Source organism: Ursus maritimus, unplaced genomic scaffold, assembly GCF_017311325.1.
Source record: "Ursus maritimus isolate PB19 unplaced genomic scaffold, ASM1731132v1 scaffold_7, whole genome shotgun sequence".
Lineage (NCBI taxonomy): Eukaryota > Metazoa > Chordata > Mammalia > Carnivora > Ursidae > Ursus > Ursus maritimus.
In genome coordinates, this window is record NW_024426885.1 from 83,663,590 (window position 1) to 83,679,735 (window position 16,146).

Sequence of the window (16,146 nt, forward strand, 5' to 3'; positions counted from 1 at the left end):
AGTTGTTTTTTATATTTTGAGGAATCGCCATACCACTTTCTACAGTGGCTATAATGTCTTTTTTTCCCACCAACAGGGTCCAAGAGTTCCCATTTCTCCACAACCTCACCAAAGCTGTTATTTTGTTTTGTTTTTATACTAGCCGTCCTAATGGGTATAAGGTGGTATCTCACTGTATTTTATTTACGTTTCCCTAATAACTAGCAGTTGAGCATCATATCGTGCTTATTGGCCATTTGTATGTCTTCTTTGGAGAAATGTCTATTTAAGTCCTTTGTCCATTTATTGCTTTGGGTTTTGTTGTTGTTGTGTTCTAGGAGTTCTCTCTGTATTCTGGGTATTAATCCCTTATGAGGTATATAATTTGCAGATGTTTTCTTCCATTCTAAGGGTTGCTTTTTTACTCAGTTGATTTATTTTTTTGGTGAACAAAACTTTAAATATTTTATAAAGTCCAATTTGTCTATATATTATTTTTTTGCCTGCACTTTGAAGTCATATCCAATAAATCATTGCCATATCCAATGTTGTGAAGCTTTGACCCTATATTTTCTTCTAAGAGTTTTGTAGTTTTAGTTCTTACATTTAAGTCTTTGACCTATCCTTAATTTTTGTGTATGAAGTTTAGATAGTGGTCAAGTTTCATTCTTTTGCATGTAGCTGTCCAATTTTCCCAGCACCATTTATTGAAGAGACTGTCTTTTTTCCACTGGATGTTTTTTCCTGCTTTATCAAAGATTAGTTGCCCAAAGAGCCGAGGGTCCATTTCTGGGTTCTCTATTCTGTTCCATTGGTCTATGTGTCTGTTTTTGTCCTTGGGTTTTCTAGGTGTATAATCACGTTATTGGGAAATAATGGTATTTTCATCTCTTTATTTGGAATACTTCAATAGCCCACGTTAAACTGAACTGGTTTACTGGGTCTTGAAACTAGATACAGCATAGAGTTATATCACAAAAAATAGTAGTCTGGCTCCTAGAGAGAACTGAAAATAAACTGAACTTTTCAGAGAAGACTTTTAAGAATACCAGAGGGAGGCTCACTGCTCCTCCCCAGCGGACAAATAGCTGCATCTTCTGGCGCAGTGCCAGCCACCGCCCAAGACGTGATGGGGAAGGGTGGAGTAAGTGGACTTGGCTGTATTGAGCACCATGTCATCAGGGCTGCTTTCTATTCTGGCAAAGTGGATATGGTCACCACCAATGACCCCTTCACTGACCTCAAGTACGTGGTCTGCATGTTCCAGTATGATCCCACCCATGGCAAGTGCAATGGGGCAGTCAAGGCTGAGAACGGGAAACTTGTCATCAACAGAAAGCCCAATTCCATCTTTTACGAGGGAGATCCCGCCAACACCAAATGGGGCGATGCTGGTTCTGAGTGTGTTGTAGAATCCACTGTGATCTGCAACACCATGGAGAAGGCGGGGGCTCACTGGAAGCGTGGGGCCAACAGGGTCATCATCTCCCCCCTTCTGCTGATTCCCCCGTGTCTGTGATGGGCATGAACTATGAAAAGTATGACAATTCCCTCAACGTTGTCAGCAATCCCTCCTGCACCACCAACTGCTTGGCCACTCTGGCCAAGTTCATCCATGACAACTTCAGCATCATGGAAGGACTCATGACCACAGTCCACGCCATCATTGCCACCCAGAAGACCATGGATGGCTCCTCTGGGAAGTCCGAGGGGCTGCCCAGAGCATCATCCCTGTTTCTACTGAAAACAAGGCTGTAGGTGAGATCATTCCTGAACTGAATGGGAAGCTCACTGGCATGGTCCTTGTGTCCCCACCACCAACCTGTCAGCCATGGATCTGACCTTCTGCCTGCAGAAAGCTGCCAAATACAATGACATCAATCAACAAGGTGGTGAAGCAGGCATCGAGAGCCCCATCAAGGGCACCCTGGGCTCCACTGAGGACCAGGTTGTCTCCTGTGACTGTAACAGTGACATGCACTCCTCCACCTTCAATCCCGGGGCTGACACTGCTCTCAATGACCACTTTGTTAAGCTCCTTTCCTGGTATGACAATGAATTTGGCTACACTACAGGTAGTGGACCTTCTGGCCCACATGGCCTCCAAGGTGTAATTGCCCCCTAGACCACCAGCCCCAGTGAGAGCAAGAGGAAGAGAAAGGCCCTCAGCTGCTGGGGAGTCCTCACCCCACCTCATCCCGCAACACACTGAGAATCCCCCGACCTCCACATGGTTTCCATCCCAGACCCCCTGAAGAAGTGGAGGGGCTTGGAGAGCCTTACCTTGTCACGTACCATCAATAAAGTATACTGTACCCTGCCAAAAAAAAAAAAATGCCAAAAGGAGAATACGAATGTAACACAAAGAAAACCTTAAAATTTTTTCTCTATTTACTTCCTAATACCATCTCATACGTGGAGCTGCTCTTTTCTTCATTTTATCACCCAAACCCTTCTCTACCCCAAGTTCTTCAAAGCCAGCTCACAGAGAGCTGAATCCTTCCCCTCCACACCAACCATCTAAACTTTCCTGGATTTTCTGATAACTCTTTGTCATGATGTTTCTATTAATTTCACCTTGCTGGCTTTCCCAGTTCTCTACTTCACCACGACCTTATTCAACACAAAAATCTCCCCAGTAGCAAAAATTCAACGGAAATTAACTTAGAATGAGGTGGGGGTGGGGGAAAGGGATTCAGGACACCCACACCTATAGTTTCATGTGTTTATTAAACAGATGAGTGAATAATTCTCATTAGCTAAGAAAATCTGAACACTTTCGAGTCCTGCGGTTCTCTAAATGTTTAAAGGCCTTCCTTTTATTGCTTTTTATAATATATCGAAAATTATATGAACCAATTTTTATATAATTGTACACAATTTTCAAATTTAAAAAGTTTGAAAGCTGCTGCTCCTCACGTTACCTGGGGATACCGCTGAACGTCCCCTGGGGGTCAGGAAAATGCTTCAGCGCCCTCTGCTGGTTCCCAGAGCTGTATCAGGCACGTCTCTAATTGGTTGCCAAATCTCTTTTTTTTTTCTTCTTTTTTTCAATTCCCAGCTCCCCACGACTGCATTTCAAAATAACCAGAAAAATAATTGCCATTTCTGGTGACAGGTCCACAAGTGTTCAAATTCATAATAATGTAAATAACTTTGGGACATAATATGAAGAACAAATATTTAACTTCTCAGTTCATTGAACTAATCATGTACTTCTTGCCACTTGACTAAAATGTAGATTTCACATGCTGAGTTGACATTGCTCATTACATACATCTTATTTCATTTCTCACCAATGGATATATTTTCAGGTAGATAGTGTCCCATCAGTTGTGATATATGTTGTAAATAAAGTACGAACAAAAAAAATGGAAGTTTCTAAATAATTTACTTTTATTACAGTTAGAATATTTCTAAGTCATTCCTGTAACGATACTACTTTCACTCACCTACATTCTGATATACATTTCCTTTTTTTTTTTTTTAAGATTTTATTTATTTATTTGACAGAGATAGAGACAGCCAACGAGAGAGGGAACACAAGCAGGGGGGAGTGGGAGAGGGAGAAGCAGGCTCCTAGCGGAGGAGCCTGATGTGGGGCTCGATCCCATAACGCCGGGACCACGCCCTGAGCCGAAGGCAGACGCCCAACCACTGTGCCACCCAGGCGCCCCCTGATATACATTTCTTGAACGGGAAAGAGATACATACAGACACAGTTTACGTATGTATACATTCATTCACTCATTTTTTCAGCCAATAAATGTTTACTGCCAACCACATCCCAGGCATGTTAGCTGACAACAAGGATTTAGTAGCAAGCATGAGAAAGCCCTGATTTCAAGACCACCCTTGGACTGGGGTAAGGTCTGCACCCTACATATCACAAATACATAAAAAAATTGGTTTAAAAATGTGGGAGACTGAACATCCAGTCTCTGATTTGTGTGTTTAAGCATCTGAGAAACGGGTCTCTTGCCCTGTGTCCTCAACTAAAAGAAAACCCCGTTTGAATGCACGGAAGGCTTACGAGTTGTACTGCTTCCAGACACTGTGTCAGAGTGTAAGGAAGATTAGTATGTAAAATGGCTTAGGTAAGAAGAAAAGACAAAGTAATTAACTTGTCACGTTCCTCCTTTCAGACTGCATGAACATAATAGATTTCTGCCAATGAAGTGTTATTTCTAAGCAGTTCCAAACATACTTTCTTGTTTCCTTTTGTTTTCCAATTTATGGGTCTGGACGTACTCATGAACCAGCAAAGTATTCTCAACAATTGGATATGGTAGCTGAAGACTGTTTACAATATTAAACAATTCATATGAGTCTTAAATTTGAAAATAGGTAGATATAGATGTAATATGAATGAAAGGTAATACTGATTTTATACACTGGCAACTAGATGGACATTGAATGACAAACTTGTGAATAATTTATTTTTTGTGAAAAAAATTTATTTATTTATTTATTTATTTATTTGACAGAGAGAGAGAGAGAACATGAGCAGGGGAAGGGGCAGAGGGAGAGAGAGAGGGACAAGTAGACTCCCCACTGAGCAGGGAGCCCAAGATGGAGCTCCATCCCAGTACCCTGAGATCAGGACCTGAGCTGAAGTCAGGCACTTAACTGACTGAGCCACCCAGGCACCCTTGTGAAAAATATTTAATAAGGTAATAATATTTATGAAAAAATTAAAAACTTCAGCTTTATTTAATTTTATTTAAAGTTTTGTCATTAATTATAATCTCTTTTGCCTTCTTAAAAGAAAGATAACTGTTGGGGTGCCTGGGTGGCTCATTTGATTAAGTGTCTGCCTTCGGCTCTGGTCATGATTCCGGGATCCTGGGATCCAGCTCCACATCGGGCTGCCAGCTCGGCGGGGAGCCTGCTTCTACCTCTCCCTCTGCCACTCCCCCTGCTGTGCTTTCTCTCACGTGCGCTCTCTCTCTCTCTCAAATAAATGAATGAAGTCTTTTTAAAAAAAGAAAGATAACTATTGAAAACAAGTGAAAAATAAAATGTATTGGCTTTTTATTTAATTCATATTTTTATGAAAATATATTCAAGTTTTGTATACTTGGAATGTAATTAAATATTATTTTTAAATCTTTTTTGATCATTTTTATCAATAGAACACAATTCTTGAAAATCTGGGTGAAACAATATGATTGATAATTTTGCTGAAATTTTATGGGATAAATATATAGGGAATGTATTAGCTCTATATGTCTTTATTACACATCCAAACTCATCAGCCAATCAATGTTATACCCAGACAAGTACAATAATTAAGTACTGTCATCTTTTATATTTTGCCATCTTTCATTCATATAAAAACATTTTTATTTTGTCTTTTAAATGTTTACTTGTCAAAAATGGGAGTTTGTAACAGTTAACAGTAGAGGAGGAGTTAACAGTGTGTTAGGTTGACTTATAACTTTTAAATATTTACGGGCATCTGTGTGGCTCAGTCAGCTGAGCGTCTGCCTTTGGCTCCGGTCATGATCCCAGGGATTGAGCCCCAAGTTGGGCTCCTTTCTCAGCAGGAGAGCCTGCTTCTCCCTCTTCCTCTGCCTGCTGCTCCCCCTGCTTGTGCGCTCTATCTCTCTCTCTCCTCTCTGCCAAATAAATAAAGAAAATCTTTTAAAAATAATTTAAACCGACAGTAGGTGAGTCTCTACTTGCACACCTGCCCAGCCTCCATTATCTGAGGGGCAGACGTCATGTCAGCCTATATGGAGACAGTATTCAAGAGAGGGGACAGAAGAAATAAACAGGCCAGCAAATCAAATTGTTCCGGGTAGTCATAGATGCTGTGGAGAAAATACAAGCTTGGTGTATTTGATGGATGGAGAGATGTTCTGTTGTGACTGGAGTGGGAGTAAATGTCAAGACTTCTCATTCAGGTCATGAGTCAATGTTCCCTCTAGCCACTCAAACTAAGGATGCCTTTTCTCAGTCACCCTATCATATGGCTTTGTAGTAGTATCATTAGAGTACTTATCACATTACTTGATGCTTTTCTGGTTTATCTATTTGCTTACTGTTTGTCTCTTCCTGGTGGAATGTAGGTTCCATAAGGGTAGAAAGCCCAGCTGTCTTGTTCACCACTAAATGCCTAGGCTGGTGTAAAGTACACATGGAATGAATCAAAAGTATCAATACTAGGGATTAAAAGGGGTAGGGTAAAGGAGGGAGAATAGCCCTTGAAAAACAATTTACTTGCTCAAATCACTCTTAGAAACTGTGCCTTGCCTTGAACAGTGATTAATTGAGGAACAGAAGTCATCCCTGTACTGTCATGACATCCCTCAACAAATGAAAGAGCATATAGTTAAAATACCATCTCTGAAAACCATGTTTATCTTTGCATCAAGAAATATGTATTAACTATAGCTAAGGTTATGGATTTAATGAATGTAAAGAAGCAAAAGCCATGAAAAGGATTTTTAGACAACTGATATTTTAAATTCAAATAACAACTGAGTAAGTAAGTTTGCTCTCGTCCTCAGCTGAATAATTAAACTAGGAGACGGGTGTATAATCACAAAAACCAAGGAGGAGATAATCAGAAAACAATCAGCAATATATTCAAAAATTCTTTTAAGATGGAGAAAAAGATATAACTCAAGATCAAGGTATATTTTTAAAATAAACATATAATATATATCTATATCTATATAATAAATCTCTGACTTATTTTCTTACTTTCCTAGTTTACTTCCAAAATAAAATTCATCATGGCACCATATACCATTGGATCTGACATAGAAAGGCATGAAAGATTTCAAACAGAGCAAGCAAGCCTAGCTAAGCCTAGCTGTTTTAAATAGGGTGGAGAGACCATAAGGGAGGAAAAATTTATGCACATCCTCATGGGAGGAACCATGAACTTTTTGTCGGCTGCAAGCCCTCAGCCTGGATTTAATTCCTTCATCATCATGACACCTGAATCTTTCAAATTCTTCACTTTGAAAGGAGGCAACTTGATTTAATAAGTTTCAATCCTTCGTTTATCTATGAATCCAACCATTCCCAATTAACATACTTTAAATTCCTATTTTGCATAGAGGACCTAAATGAGAACTGCACTCATGACCTTTCACCTTTATATCTCTGCCCCTTCCTTGTCTTCCTCAGAGCACAATTCAAGTTCCTATCTGAATCTGTCCCCGGCATTGCAATTCTCATTGCCCAAGTAAATGCCTGTTTGCTCGAATTCTCAGTGAATTCTTCCTTGGTTGATAAAGAGTTGAACCAAATACCTGTAGCATTTTTCTTTTTGTTTTCATTTTTATGAAGCTTTTAAAAATACATTCAGGATTTTTTAAGTGAAAAAGCAAACTTGTCTTGTGGATAAAATGGTACTGTTTTTTCATTTCTTACTACTTTAACTTCTCCCTAAGCTGATGGCTCTTGTAAAGGCAAAATTCCCTTTGAAACATTAGGGCGAAACAATATCTCTGAGGTATCTGTTTGTGTGGGTAAAGTAGGTACGACAGAACTTAAAAAGTCCTGTTATTCTCTTAAGGCAATTAACACCACATGAAAAAGGAGATTAACTATCTGCAGGAATAATTGAAAAGATTTTGGGTTGTTCTGAATGCTGTTAAAGTAAAACAAGAACAAAAGACGGTTCTAATAAAAAAGCAGAAAATACGCACTGAGTATAGAAGCAGGGAGCCCCCAAATTTGTAACTGTTTCCAACAATCTCCAGGGAAGAGGGTTATTGAAAGATGAACGCCGGGTACGGAAAAGTTCCATCTTTTGAAAGAAATGAAGAGACTATGGACTCTGGGAAACAAACTGAGGGCCTCAGAGGAGAAGGGGGTGGGGGAATGGGATTAGACCCATGATGGGTATTAAGGAGGGCACGTATTGCATGGTGCACTGGGTGTTATACACAAGTAATGAATCATGGAACTTTACATCAAAAACTAAGGATGTACTGTATGGTGACTAACATAATATAATAAAAAATTATTATTAGGAAAAAAAAATGAAGCATCCAGAGACGGTAGAGGATATCCAGTCCCTCCCGCGCTGTGTCTCTTCTCGGAGAGAAGCTCCCGTTTGCCGCACACACCGCGCCCTGCTTTGGAAACAGACGGTAGTGTCCAGGTGAGACACCCGTGAGCAGCATTAGCCCACCACGATGCCATCCCCCGCGGCTGTCTGGGACCTGGGTGGGAGCGCGCATCACAGCCAAGGGGCAAGACTGACTTTGAGGGGCGACGGAAACTCGTCTGTGTCCCGACTGGGGAGAGAGCTACATCTTCCTTTGTTAAAACTCCTAGCACCGTTGACCTGGGGTGGTCAGTTCGGTCTGTGAGTTGTGACCCCGCAGGGTTAACTCGAGAAGAGAAGAGAAATGCAGTATGCGCCCTCCAGGAACGTCCCCAAGCTCCCGGGCGGGGGCACCCGGGTTTACAGAGCGGCTCATCTCACGCAATCCTCCGCCTTTCCCCACTTGATCCAGGGAACACACTCAGAGAGATCACTCGGTGAGCTCCTGCAGCCCAGGGGCGCAGGCGCCTGAGCCCACGTGACCTCAGGGCTCCCATTTCCAACCACCGCCGAATGTGCTGCTACACGGTAAGAGCTGGATAAATGTATGTCTAATAAATGCGTCCAGTTCCAGATCCTCTCAAAAGGCTCGCCCTGAGACTGAACCCTGCGGGCGCCAACCGCAGAGTGCGGACGGGCAGCCGCCAGCGGAGGAGCCCAGCGGGACTCAGACGCGGAGCGGGAGCTGGAGCCCCGCAGGGCGAAGGGGTGGGGCTTCCACGCAGGGAGGTGGCGTAGCGTACCGCCTTTCTGACAAGCTTGTGCCTCTTCTCTTGCCGTAGCGCCTGAAACCGGAAGCTCTCGTGAAGCGTGCTTTTAATTTCCGGGCGAGAGCTGGCTGCTCGGGTCGCATGTGGGAACTGCTGGGAAGGCGTGTTACTCGGTACGCGCTTCCCGAAATCAGGTTCCCAGTGAGCGGGAGCTGTAGGGGAGTAGACGGTTTACCGAGGCGGGTGAGGTGTCGGCGGGTTTGCGAGTGTCGCGGAGGCAGGGCTGAGGAAAGCCGTGGTGCGGCCCCGGGAGCTTTAATTAGTTAACGCTGGTGCTGCGGTGTCCGCTTCTTGAGTCCGTGAGTCACGGGGCAGCCCGTGTATGTCTGGGACGGCGCTGAGAGCGAAGGAGTTTCTTGCACGGGAGGCGTTAGGGGCTCGTAGTTTCCTGGAGACTTCTCACGGTGGTGGTGTTTCCTAGCCTGTGTTTTCAGGGATCCGCCGGCGTGAGCGATGACGTCCTTAGCCCAGCAGCTCCAGCGCCTCGCCCTCCCGCAGAGTGACCGCAGTCTGCTCTCAAGAGATGAAGTCGCTTCTTTGTTGTTTGACCCCAAGGAAGCGGCCACCGTCGACAGGGACACCGCCTTTGCCATCGGTGAGCTATCCGTTAACTCACAGAAGCTCTGAAGCGTTTGTTGTGTGAGTGTTGCTGTCTCGTTTTCTCTCCAGACCCTCCCTCTTCCTTAGCAGTTTCTAAGGTGTTGACTTACGTTGCTCAGGGAAAGAGAATAACAGCCAGGTGCTAGATGCTTGAAACGTGTGCGGGGAGCAGTAGCCGAATTGCACAGGTGAAGCAGGGTTAGGGAGCTTAACTAATGGGTAGAGTGAAGAACAGCTCAGAAAAGGCTGGAGGCAGTGGCTGGGTTGCAGGAGGAGGCCTCCTAATCCCTAGGAGGACTGGCCTCGTTACTGAATGGGTTGTTTGTTTTTAAAGGAATGGCTTCGGCGGGGCAGAACTTTCTGTTCTCCTACTTGGGGAGATTGGATTTATTCTTTATGTTGAAAACTAGAAATCTATGTTTGGGACTGTGTTATGATTATACCTGCTAAAAGGATACAGAGATTTGGGGGGTAAATAAAACTGTGAAAGAGGGGTGAGATGAGTTTGCTTGCAATCAGTTGTTAAATCATTTGGCCTTTTCCTAGGACGCACTGGCCTGGAAGAGCTGCTGGGGATTGACCCTTCCTTTGAGCAGTTTGAAGCACCGTTGTTCAGCCAGCTAGCAAAAACACTGGAGCGCAGCGTTCAGACCAAAGCAGTGAACAAACAGCTGGATGAAAACATTTCATTATTCCTTATTCACTTGTCTCCTTACTTCCTACTGAAGCCAGCACAGAAGTGTCTGGAGTGGTTGATTCACAGGTAGCAAATAAAATTACAGAAATAATTATGGGCTAACAGCTTTGATCTTTTTAAAAAAAAAATTAAGTAATGAGAGCACTTAAAATCAATTTAAAACTGAGAACTTAGATATATTAAGAGAGTAGCACCATGTCTGTTGGGTGAGATAAGCATGCCCCCTGTTAAACTCACTTTTGTCGATAGCAAGAACTAGAACTCCTGGAGATCTTTAGTTAATAGGCCAATTTCATGGGCACCTGTGTGGCTCAGTCAGTTGCGCATCTGCCTTCAGCTCAGGGCATGATCCCAGGGTTCTGGGATTGAGCCCCACATCGGGCTCCCTGCTCCACGGGGAGCCTGCTTCTTCCTCTCCCTTTGCCTGCCGCTCCACCTGCTTCTGTGTGTGTGTGTGTGCTCTCTCTCGCTCTTTCTCTTTTAAAAAAAAAAAGCCAACTTGACTAGTTCTGAGGAGCTCATGTTACTTTGCCATTACAAATTGTCACTGCGTATTTGGAGCAAAGGGTATTCTTAAACTTCTTTCTTGCCGAAATAACAAAACCAGTGCTTTGGGAAGAGGCAAATAGTATCCTCTAAAACACTGTAACTTAAGAAAAACAATAATAGCTGATGTGTATTGAACATTTTTGTACCAGCTTCTGTAGTAAGCACTTTGCGTGCCCTCAGTGCTTACAGCATTCCTATGGGAAGATAGTTCTATTTTCCCCGTTTTACAATATACAGAATTGAGGCATAGTTAAGTTACCTGAGTCACACAACTAGTAAGCTGAGATACAAGATTGTTTTCAAGGTTTGATCTTTTATCCTCTTTGGAAATTGTCTTTGTAAGTACATTCAGTTTATTTTCTCATTTAATTGCCATCACATCACAGCTTACACAGTTTTGTTTATTCTGCCATGTGTTGTATGTTTTAAAAGTAGAAAGACGTGCATGTCATTAATTGGAGACATAGGGATAAAGTGATTTCCCTTCTGGAAGCAAGTAAGTCATTGAGAAAACATAAGTTTAACTTGGGTCTTCTGATTATCAGAACAGTAGAATTATCAGACAAAAAACAATAAGTCTGTAATATTTCCCTTTTTCTTCTAGCATTTAACCCCCCCCCATAGATCATTAGTGTAAGGAGTACTTTTTGTATTCATGTAATTTATTTATTAAGCAAACATTAAATTCAATACAAGATGAGTAGGCCGCCCTTGGTTATTGTTTTAAAATAAAGGTGCATGCAAAGTTTGGGGGGTGTTGTGCTGCCTGAGGTTCAGAGGAGCTTCATGTAGAAAGTAGCATCTTGGCTAGTATAGAGTTAAGACAGACATGAGGGATCACTTCTCTGGGAGAATTAGGAAAAGCATTCTGAAAAAGGAGATAATTGAGCTAGGTCTTCAAGGCTAGAAAGGATTTACTGTATCTGATGTAATTAATGAACCTCTTATTATGGTAGAGGAGCTAATACAAAGTTTTGTGAAGTTCAGGGACAAATTTTATATGGTTGTAATTTAACAGTTTAATTCAAAGAAAGTAATGTGATTTTCTTTCTCATTAGTCTTCTGGTTTTAGAATTCTGGTAATTAGGGAATCTGAGGAGGCTGTGGAAGGCGAACTTGGTGAGCATGGAGAGGAACCAAGCTTTGCTTCCTAGTTGACCAGTTGCTTTTCTGTTGGCTTGACCACAATGATTGCACAGTTTTATTAATTTAATAATAGGTTTAGAAAAAGTTTGAATGGCATATAGATTTTGAATATTAAAAAATATTACTGCATAAGAGTTGACCAAATTCTGCAAAATAGAGACATCATTTAATGCTCTTTATCTGCTTATAGTTATGTGCTTGTTTTTACTGATATTTATTCTGAGTAGTTTTAGCTCATTGGTAAACAGTTTGGACGTGTAAGGAAATATGTGCTCGTAGGTTTTGTGTCAGTTTGAATTTTTTGCTTTTCTCCCCCCAGGTTCCATATCCATCTTTATAATCAAGATAGCCTCATTGCTTGTGTTCTACCGTACCATGAGACAAGAATATTTGTACGGGTTATACAGCTCCTAAAAATTAATAATCCAAAGCACAAATGGTTTTGGTTGTCACCAGTTAAGGTATGATTGTTGAATGACATGTATTTTACTGAATATTGAGCGTGGTAGTTCAGGCTAGGAGGAGGACAAATGGGGACAAAAGTAGACTAACAGACTGTAGGACCGTGGAAAGAGTTAACTTTATGCATCATGATAGGTCAGTGATCAGAATTAGTAAAAAGAAAGGAACGGGAGTTTTTAATTGGAAGTACAGTTTGAGTTTGAATGTAAAGCACTTGAACTAAAGAGTGTTCAAGAAGAGAAAACCAGTCATGGTAAAGCTTATCGAATTACTTCCTCTGCTAATAACATCAAGACCATTTTTTTTTCCTCCTCTACACACAGACATTGATGCTCTCTAGACACACTTGTCTAAGGTATGCAAACCCCACTCACCTATTGAAGTTCATTTCCTATTCTCCTTTCTTTGATTAATTCAGTATTTTTTGAGCACCCAGTACATGCCATGCATGATGCTAAGCAGTGGGAATAGCAGTGTAAGTTTTCTGTGTTCCTTATCTATTTCTATTACTGGTGTTACTGTAAAGCAGAGACAGCCTATCTCATTGGCTGAAAAACCCAGTCTAACTAAGAGAGAGTATTACTAAGAATCTGGAGAATCCAGAGATTTAGGTAAATACCTATCAAAATGCAAAACATGGTAAGTAGGCAATATTCACTGAGTGCCTGCACCTTGCTGCTGACCTCTTGGCTTTCTAAACTTTGCAGAATTTTATATGTTAATCTCATATTTACCACAAGCTGTATGGAGAGACTATATTTTATATTTATGAACTGTACCAGTACAAAGCTGTTACTGTGGTAGGTACTTTAAAAAATAATGTTGATGAATGTCTTTAATGACAGTTGGTTCTTTCTGTCTGTAACAGCAACATGGAGTGCCCTTAGCTAGGGGAACTTTGATTACCCACTGCTACAAAGATCTTGGATTCATGGATTTCATTTGTAGTCTGGTGACAAAATCTGTGAAAGTGAGTAGTATCTTGTTTCGTGACTGTATAATTCCATTAAAAGAGATTGGTTGCTCTGAATGAAGAAAGCCTGCTAAGGCATTTCCTAATTACTATACTTTGCAGAAGTTCCTCTTAAGTGACCTGCTGTTCTGGAGCATGAGCAGTTTGATCAGTCTTTCATCACTAAAGGTGTTTTCCTACAAAAATAAATTATCCTGTTCCTTGCCAAATTCTGTTTATGGTGACTTTAAATAAAGAGATGATCTAAAAATGTCAGGATTGTTCATTTTTATCATATTTAATTGAACCATTAAATTTGTGTATTTACTGTTGTATATGGTAAAAATGAACATGTCAGCCTGAAGTAGTTGAGGAGAGCTGTAAATATTCTTAGACTTTTATGTAATTGGGCTTTCACTTTCATATGTGCTTTGTTTGTGGTTTTGTTCTAGGTTTTTGCGGAGTATCCTGGGAGTTCAGCTCAGTTGAGGGTGCTCTTAACATTTTATGCTTCTACCATCGTGTCTGCTCTAGTGACTGCTGAGGACAAATTGGATAATATAGTTGCCAAGCTGTTTCCATACATCCAAAAGGTTGGTCCTGCTCAGATGCAGATTATTTTGTACTTAAAGGAATGTCCTGGTTTTTAAGAATTTCACTTAGACATAAATATTTTAAAATTGAAGACCTATTTCAGATGGTTGGTAAGATTTAATTTTTTGGTAGAAAAAAAAGATGACTTTTGTCTTAAAAACTTAACCAAAGTGGGATCTTAATTAGGGCTCCTTAAGAATAAATGTTAGTTATTTGGCCCTGCCACTATCTTCCAGATCTGTTTTCTTAGCATGTTAACTCGCTGGAAAAGGAATGGATTAGAAAATTTCATCAAGGCATAGGCTCTCTTACTCGTTTTACAGTGACTTGCACTTCTCAATGTTTCTTCTTCCCAAGTGCCTTGTTGCCTGTCACCCTTCCCAGATTCCCCATGAATTTACTGCTTTCACTTCCTACCAGTGTCCCAAAATTATCATCTTTAATCAGACACTGTTTTGTTTCTGAAGTCTCTTTTACACTGGTGGGTGTTTGCCTTAAGAAGAAGAGCCTGTTGGCCCTTTTAGCATAAATAGTGGATGTTTGAGTTGGGAGACCTTTGAGATCCCTCCTTTCAACCAGGAGACTTATCTCTGTGTGCTCAGGAAAGAGGTCGACCTTTGAGGAGTTGTTGTCTCTCAGTGTGTGTTAGGTAGTATTAATCTCTAATTTATGGCATTTTCAATTTGTCAAGGTAAAGTGACATTTTAAGTAGAATTCAATGATATAGTTTATAATTTTTCCTTATATCTTAAAAAATATTTAGGGATTGAAATCATCTTTACCAGATTACAGAGCTGCAACGTATATGATAATATGTCAGATTTCTGTGAAAGTGACAATGGAAGATACCTTCGTTAATTCACTGGCTTCACAGATCATCAAAACGCTGACCAAAATTCCCTCTTTGATCCAGGATGGATTAGGTTGCTTGATAGTGCTCATGCAGAGACAGAAGCCAGAGAGCCTTGGGAAAAAGTATGTACAATTGAATTGAGAAATAATAGTAAAGGAGAGTGAAGTTATTTTGAATAATTCTTTTCAAAGTTAAATTTTATACTTTTTTTTTTAATTGTCATATATTATGTGACTTTTAAAGTTAACATGTACTTATTTCTTCAAAGGCCATTTCCTCACTTGTGTAATGTTCCTGATCTTATTCCAATACTTCATGGGATTTCTGAAATTTATGACATCAGTCCTCTTCTGCGTTACATGCTTCCCCATCTGGTTGTCTCCATCGTTAATCATGTTACAGGTATGTGGTTTTACATTTTGTGTTGAGAAACTTAGTGTCTAAGATCTGATTCTCTTAAAATAGGAATCACACTCCTGTTAATATCTTTAAGATATTTAAAGTTTATGCTATCTAATTATTTTTGGGTAATTTTTTCGTATGTGGAAAACATTTGGGGGTGGGGAGTAGGTTGGTTGAAGGGAGATCCTTGTTCATTGAATGATATACTCAGAATTCTGTTTTTTGGTGGTTTTTTCTTTTTTTTTTTGGATGTGTGTTCTTAATCTCATGGAAAAGACTATGGAATTATTTTAAAACGATATATGTTGCCAAGTAAAACTTTTCCTTCTCATTTACATATTTAATGAACTTCAGTGACTCATTTATAATAAATATTCAGTTGCCACAAAAAGTTTTTCTCCTTTGAGTCATTGACCATAGACCAAGAAAATCTCATACATAAAAGTCTAAATTTTTAAAAACCATAAAGAAGGTAATTAAAAGTGATTATTTCCATTATATGCTTTTTATCCTTCAATAAATACAGAAAGACAAGAAGTGTGTGGTCCTGTTGCCACTTAGGCCAAGAAAGACCTACTAAGGAAGACATCTCTAAATTATGTCAGTCTGTTGAAAATTAGGTTTGCTTAACCAGATTTTGGTTTACATACGTGTTTCAGAAACATGATTAGCATGTATAAAAGTGTATTTTTCCTATTTTGGTGGTGACGAGTAATGTCCCAATCTTTGAAGGCAGGGCCAGCATCTGATTCATAATACATCTGTAGTCAATCTGGAATAGAAGATGACAGCTCTTCGTTCAGTAAGGCGTAGTGAGATGATGGTTGAGCCTGTTTTCAGAGCTAGTTTATTAAGACCTAGGCTTGGGTCCCAACTTCATCCATTCCTAATATGACCTAGAATGACTATTTTTTAGACTTCTGTTTTAATAAGATAGGCATGAAAAACTTGTTAAAAATAAAGAGAATTTCAGGTAAAGCATAAGTGAGGGTAATGTATACAGAAATGTTGTAAAAATATGTAAATGGCTAGGCAAAATACATTTTTATTAACAGGTAAAAAGCTGGTTAA

The 16,146-nt window shown here is 40.4% G+C and overlaps 1 protein-coding gene and 1 pseudogene across 1 annotated transcript in view; both read left to right on the forward strand.

Annotated features, from left to right (window-relative positions):
* Window positions 1-944: 944 nt before the first annotated feature.
* On the forward strand, window positions 945-2,303 carry LOC103661958 (annotated as a pseudogene).
* A 6,551-nt stretch (window positions 2,304-8,854) lies between these two features.
* HEATR1 (HEAT repeat containing 1) overlaps window positions 8,855-16,146 on the forward strand; it is a 52,344-nt gene continuing 45,052 nt past the window's right edge. The window contains exons 1-8 of the mRNA XM_008689637.2: window positions 8,855-8,933; window positions 9,242-9,415; window positions 9,967-10,183; window positions 12,132-12,273; window positions 13,143-13,244; window positions 13,679-13,819; window positions 14,584-14,795; window positions 14,942-15,075. Of these exons, the coding sequence (XP_008687859.2) occupies window positions 9,274-9,415; window positions 9,967-10,183; window positions 12,132-12,273; window positions 13,143-13,244; window positions 13,679-13,819; window positions 14,584-14,795; window positions 14,942-15,075 (1,090 nt within the window). The 5' untranslated portion in view covers window positions 8,855-8,933; window positions 9,242-9,273. The remainder of the gene's footprint in view (window positions 8,934-9,241; window positions 9,416-9,966; window positions 10,184-12,131; window positions 12,274-13,142; window positions 13,245-13,678; window positions 13,820-14,583; window positions 14,796-14,941; window positions 15,076-16,146) is intronic.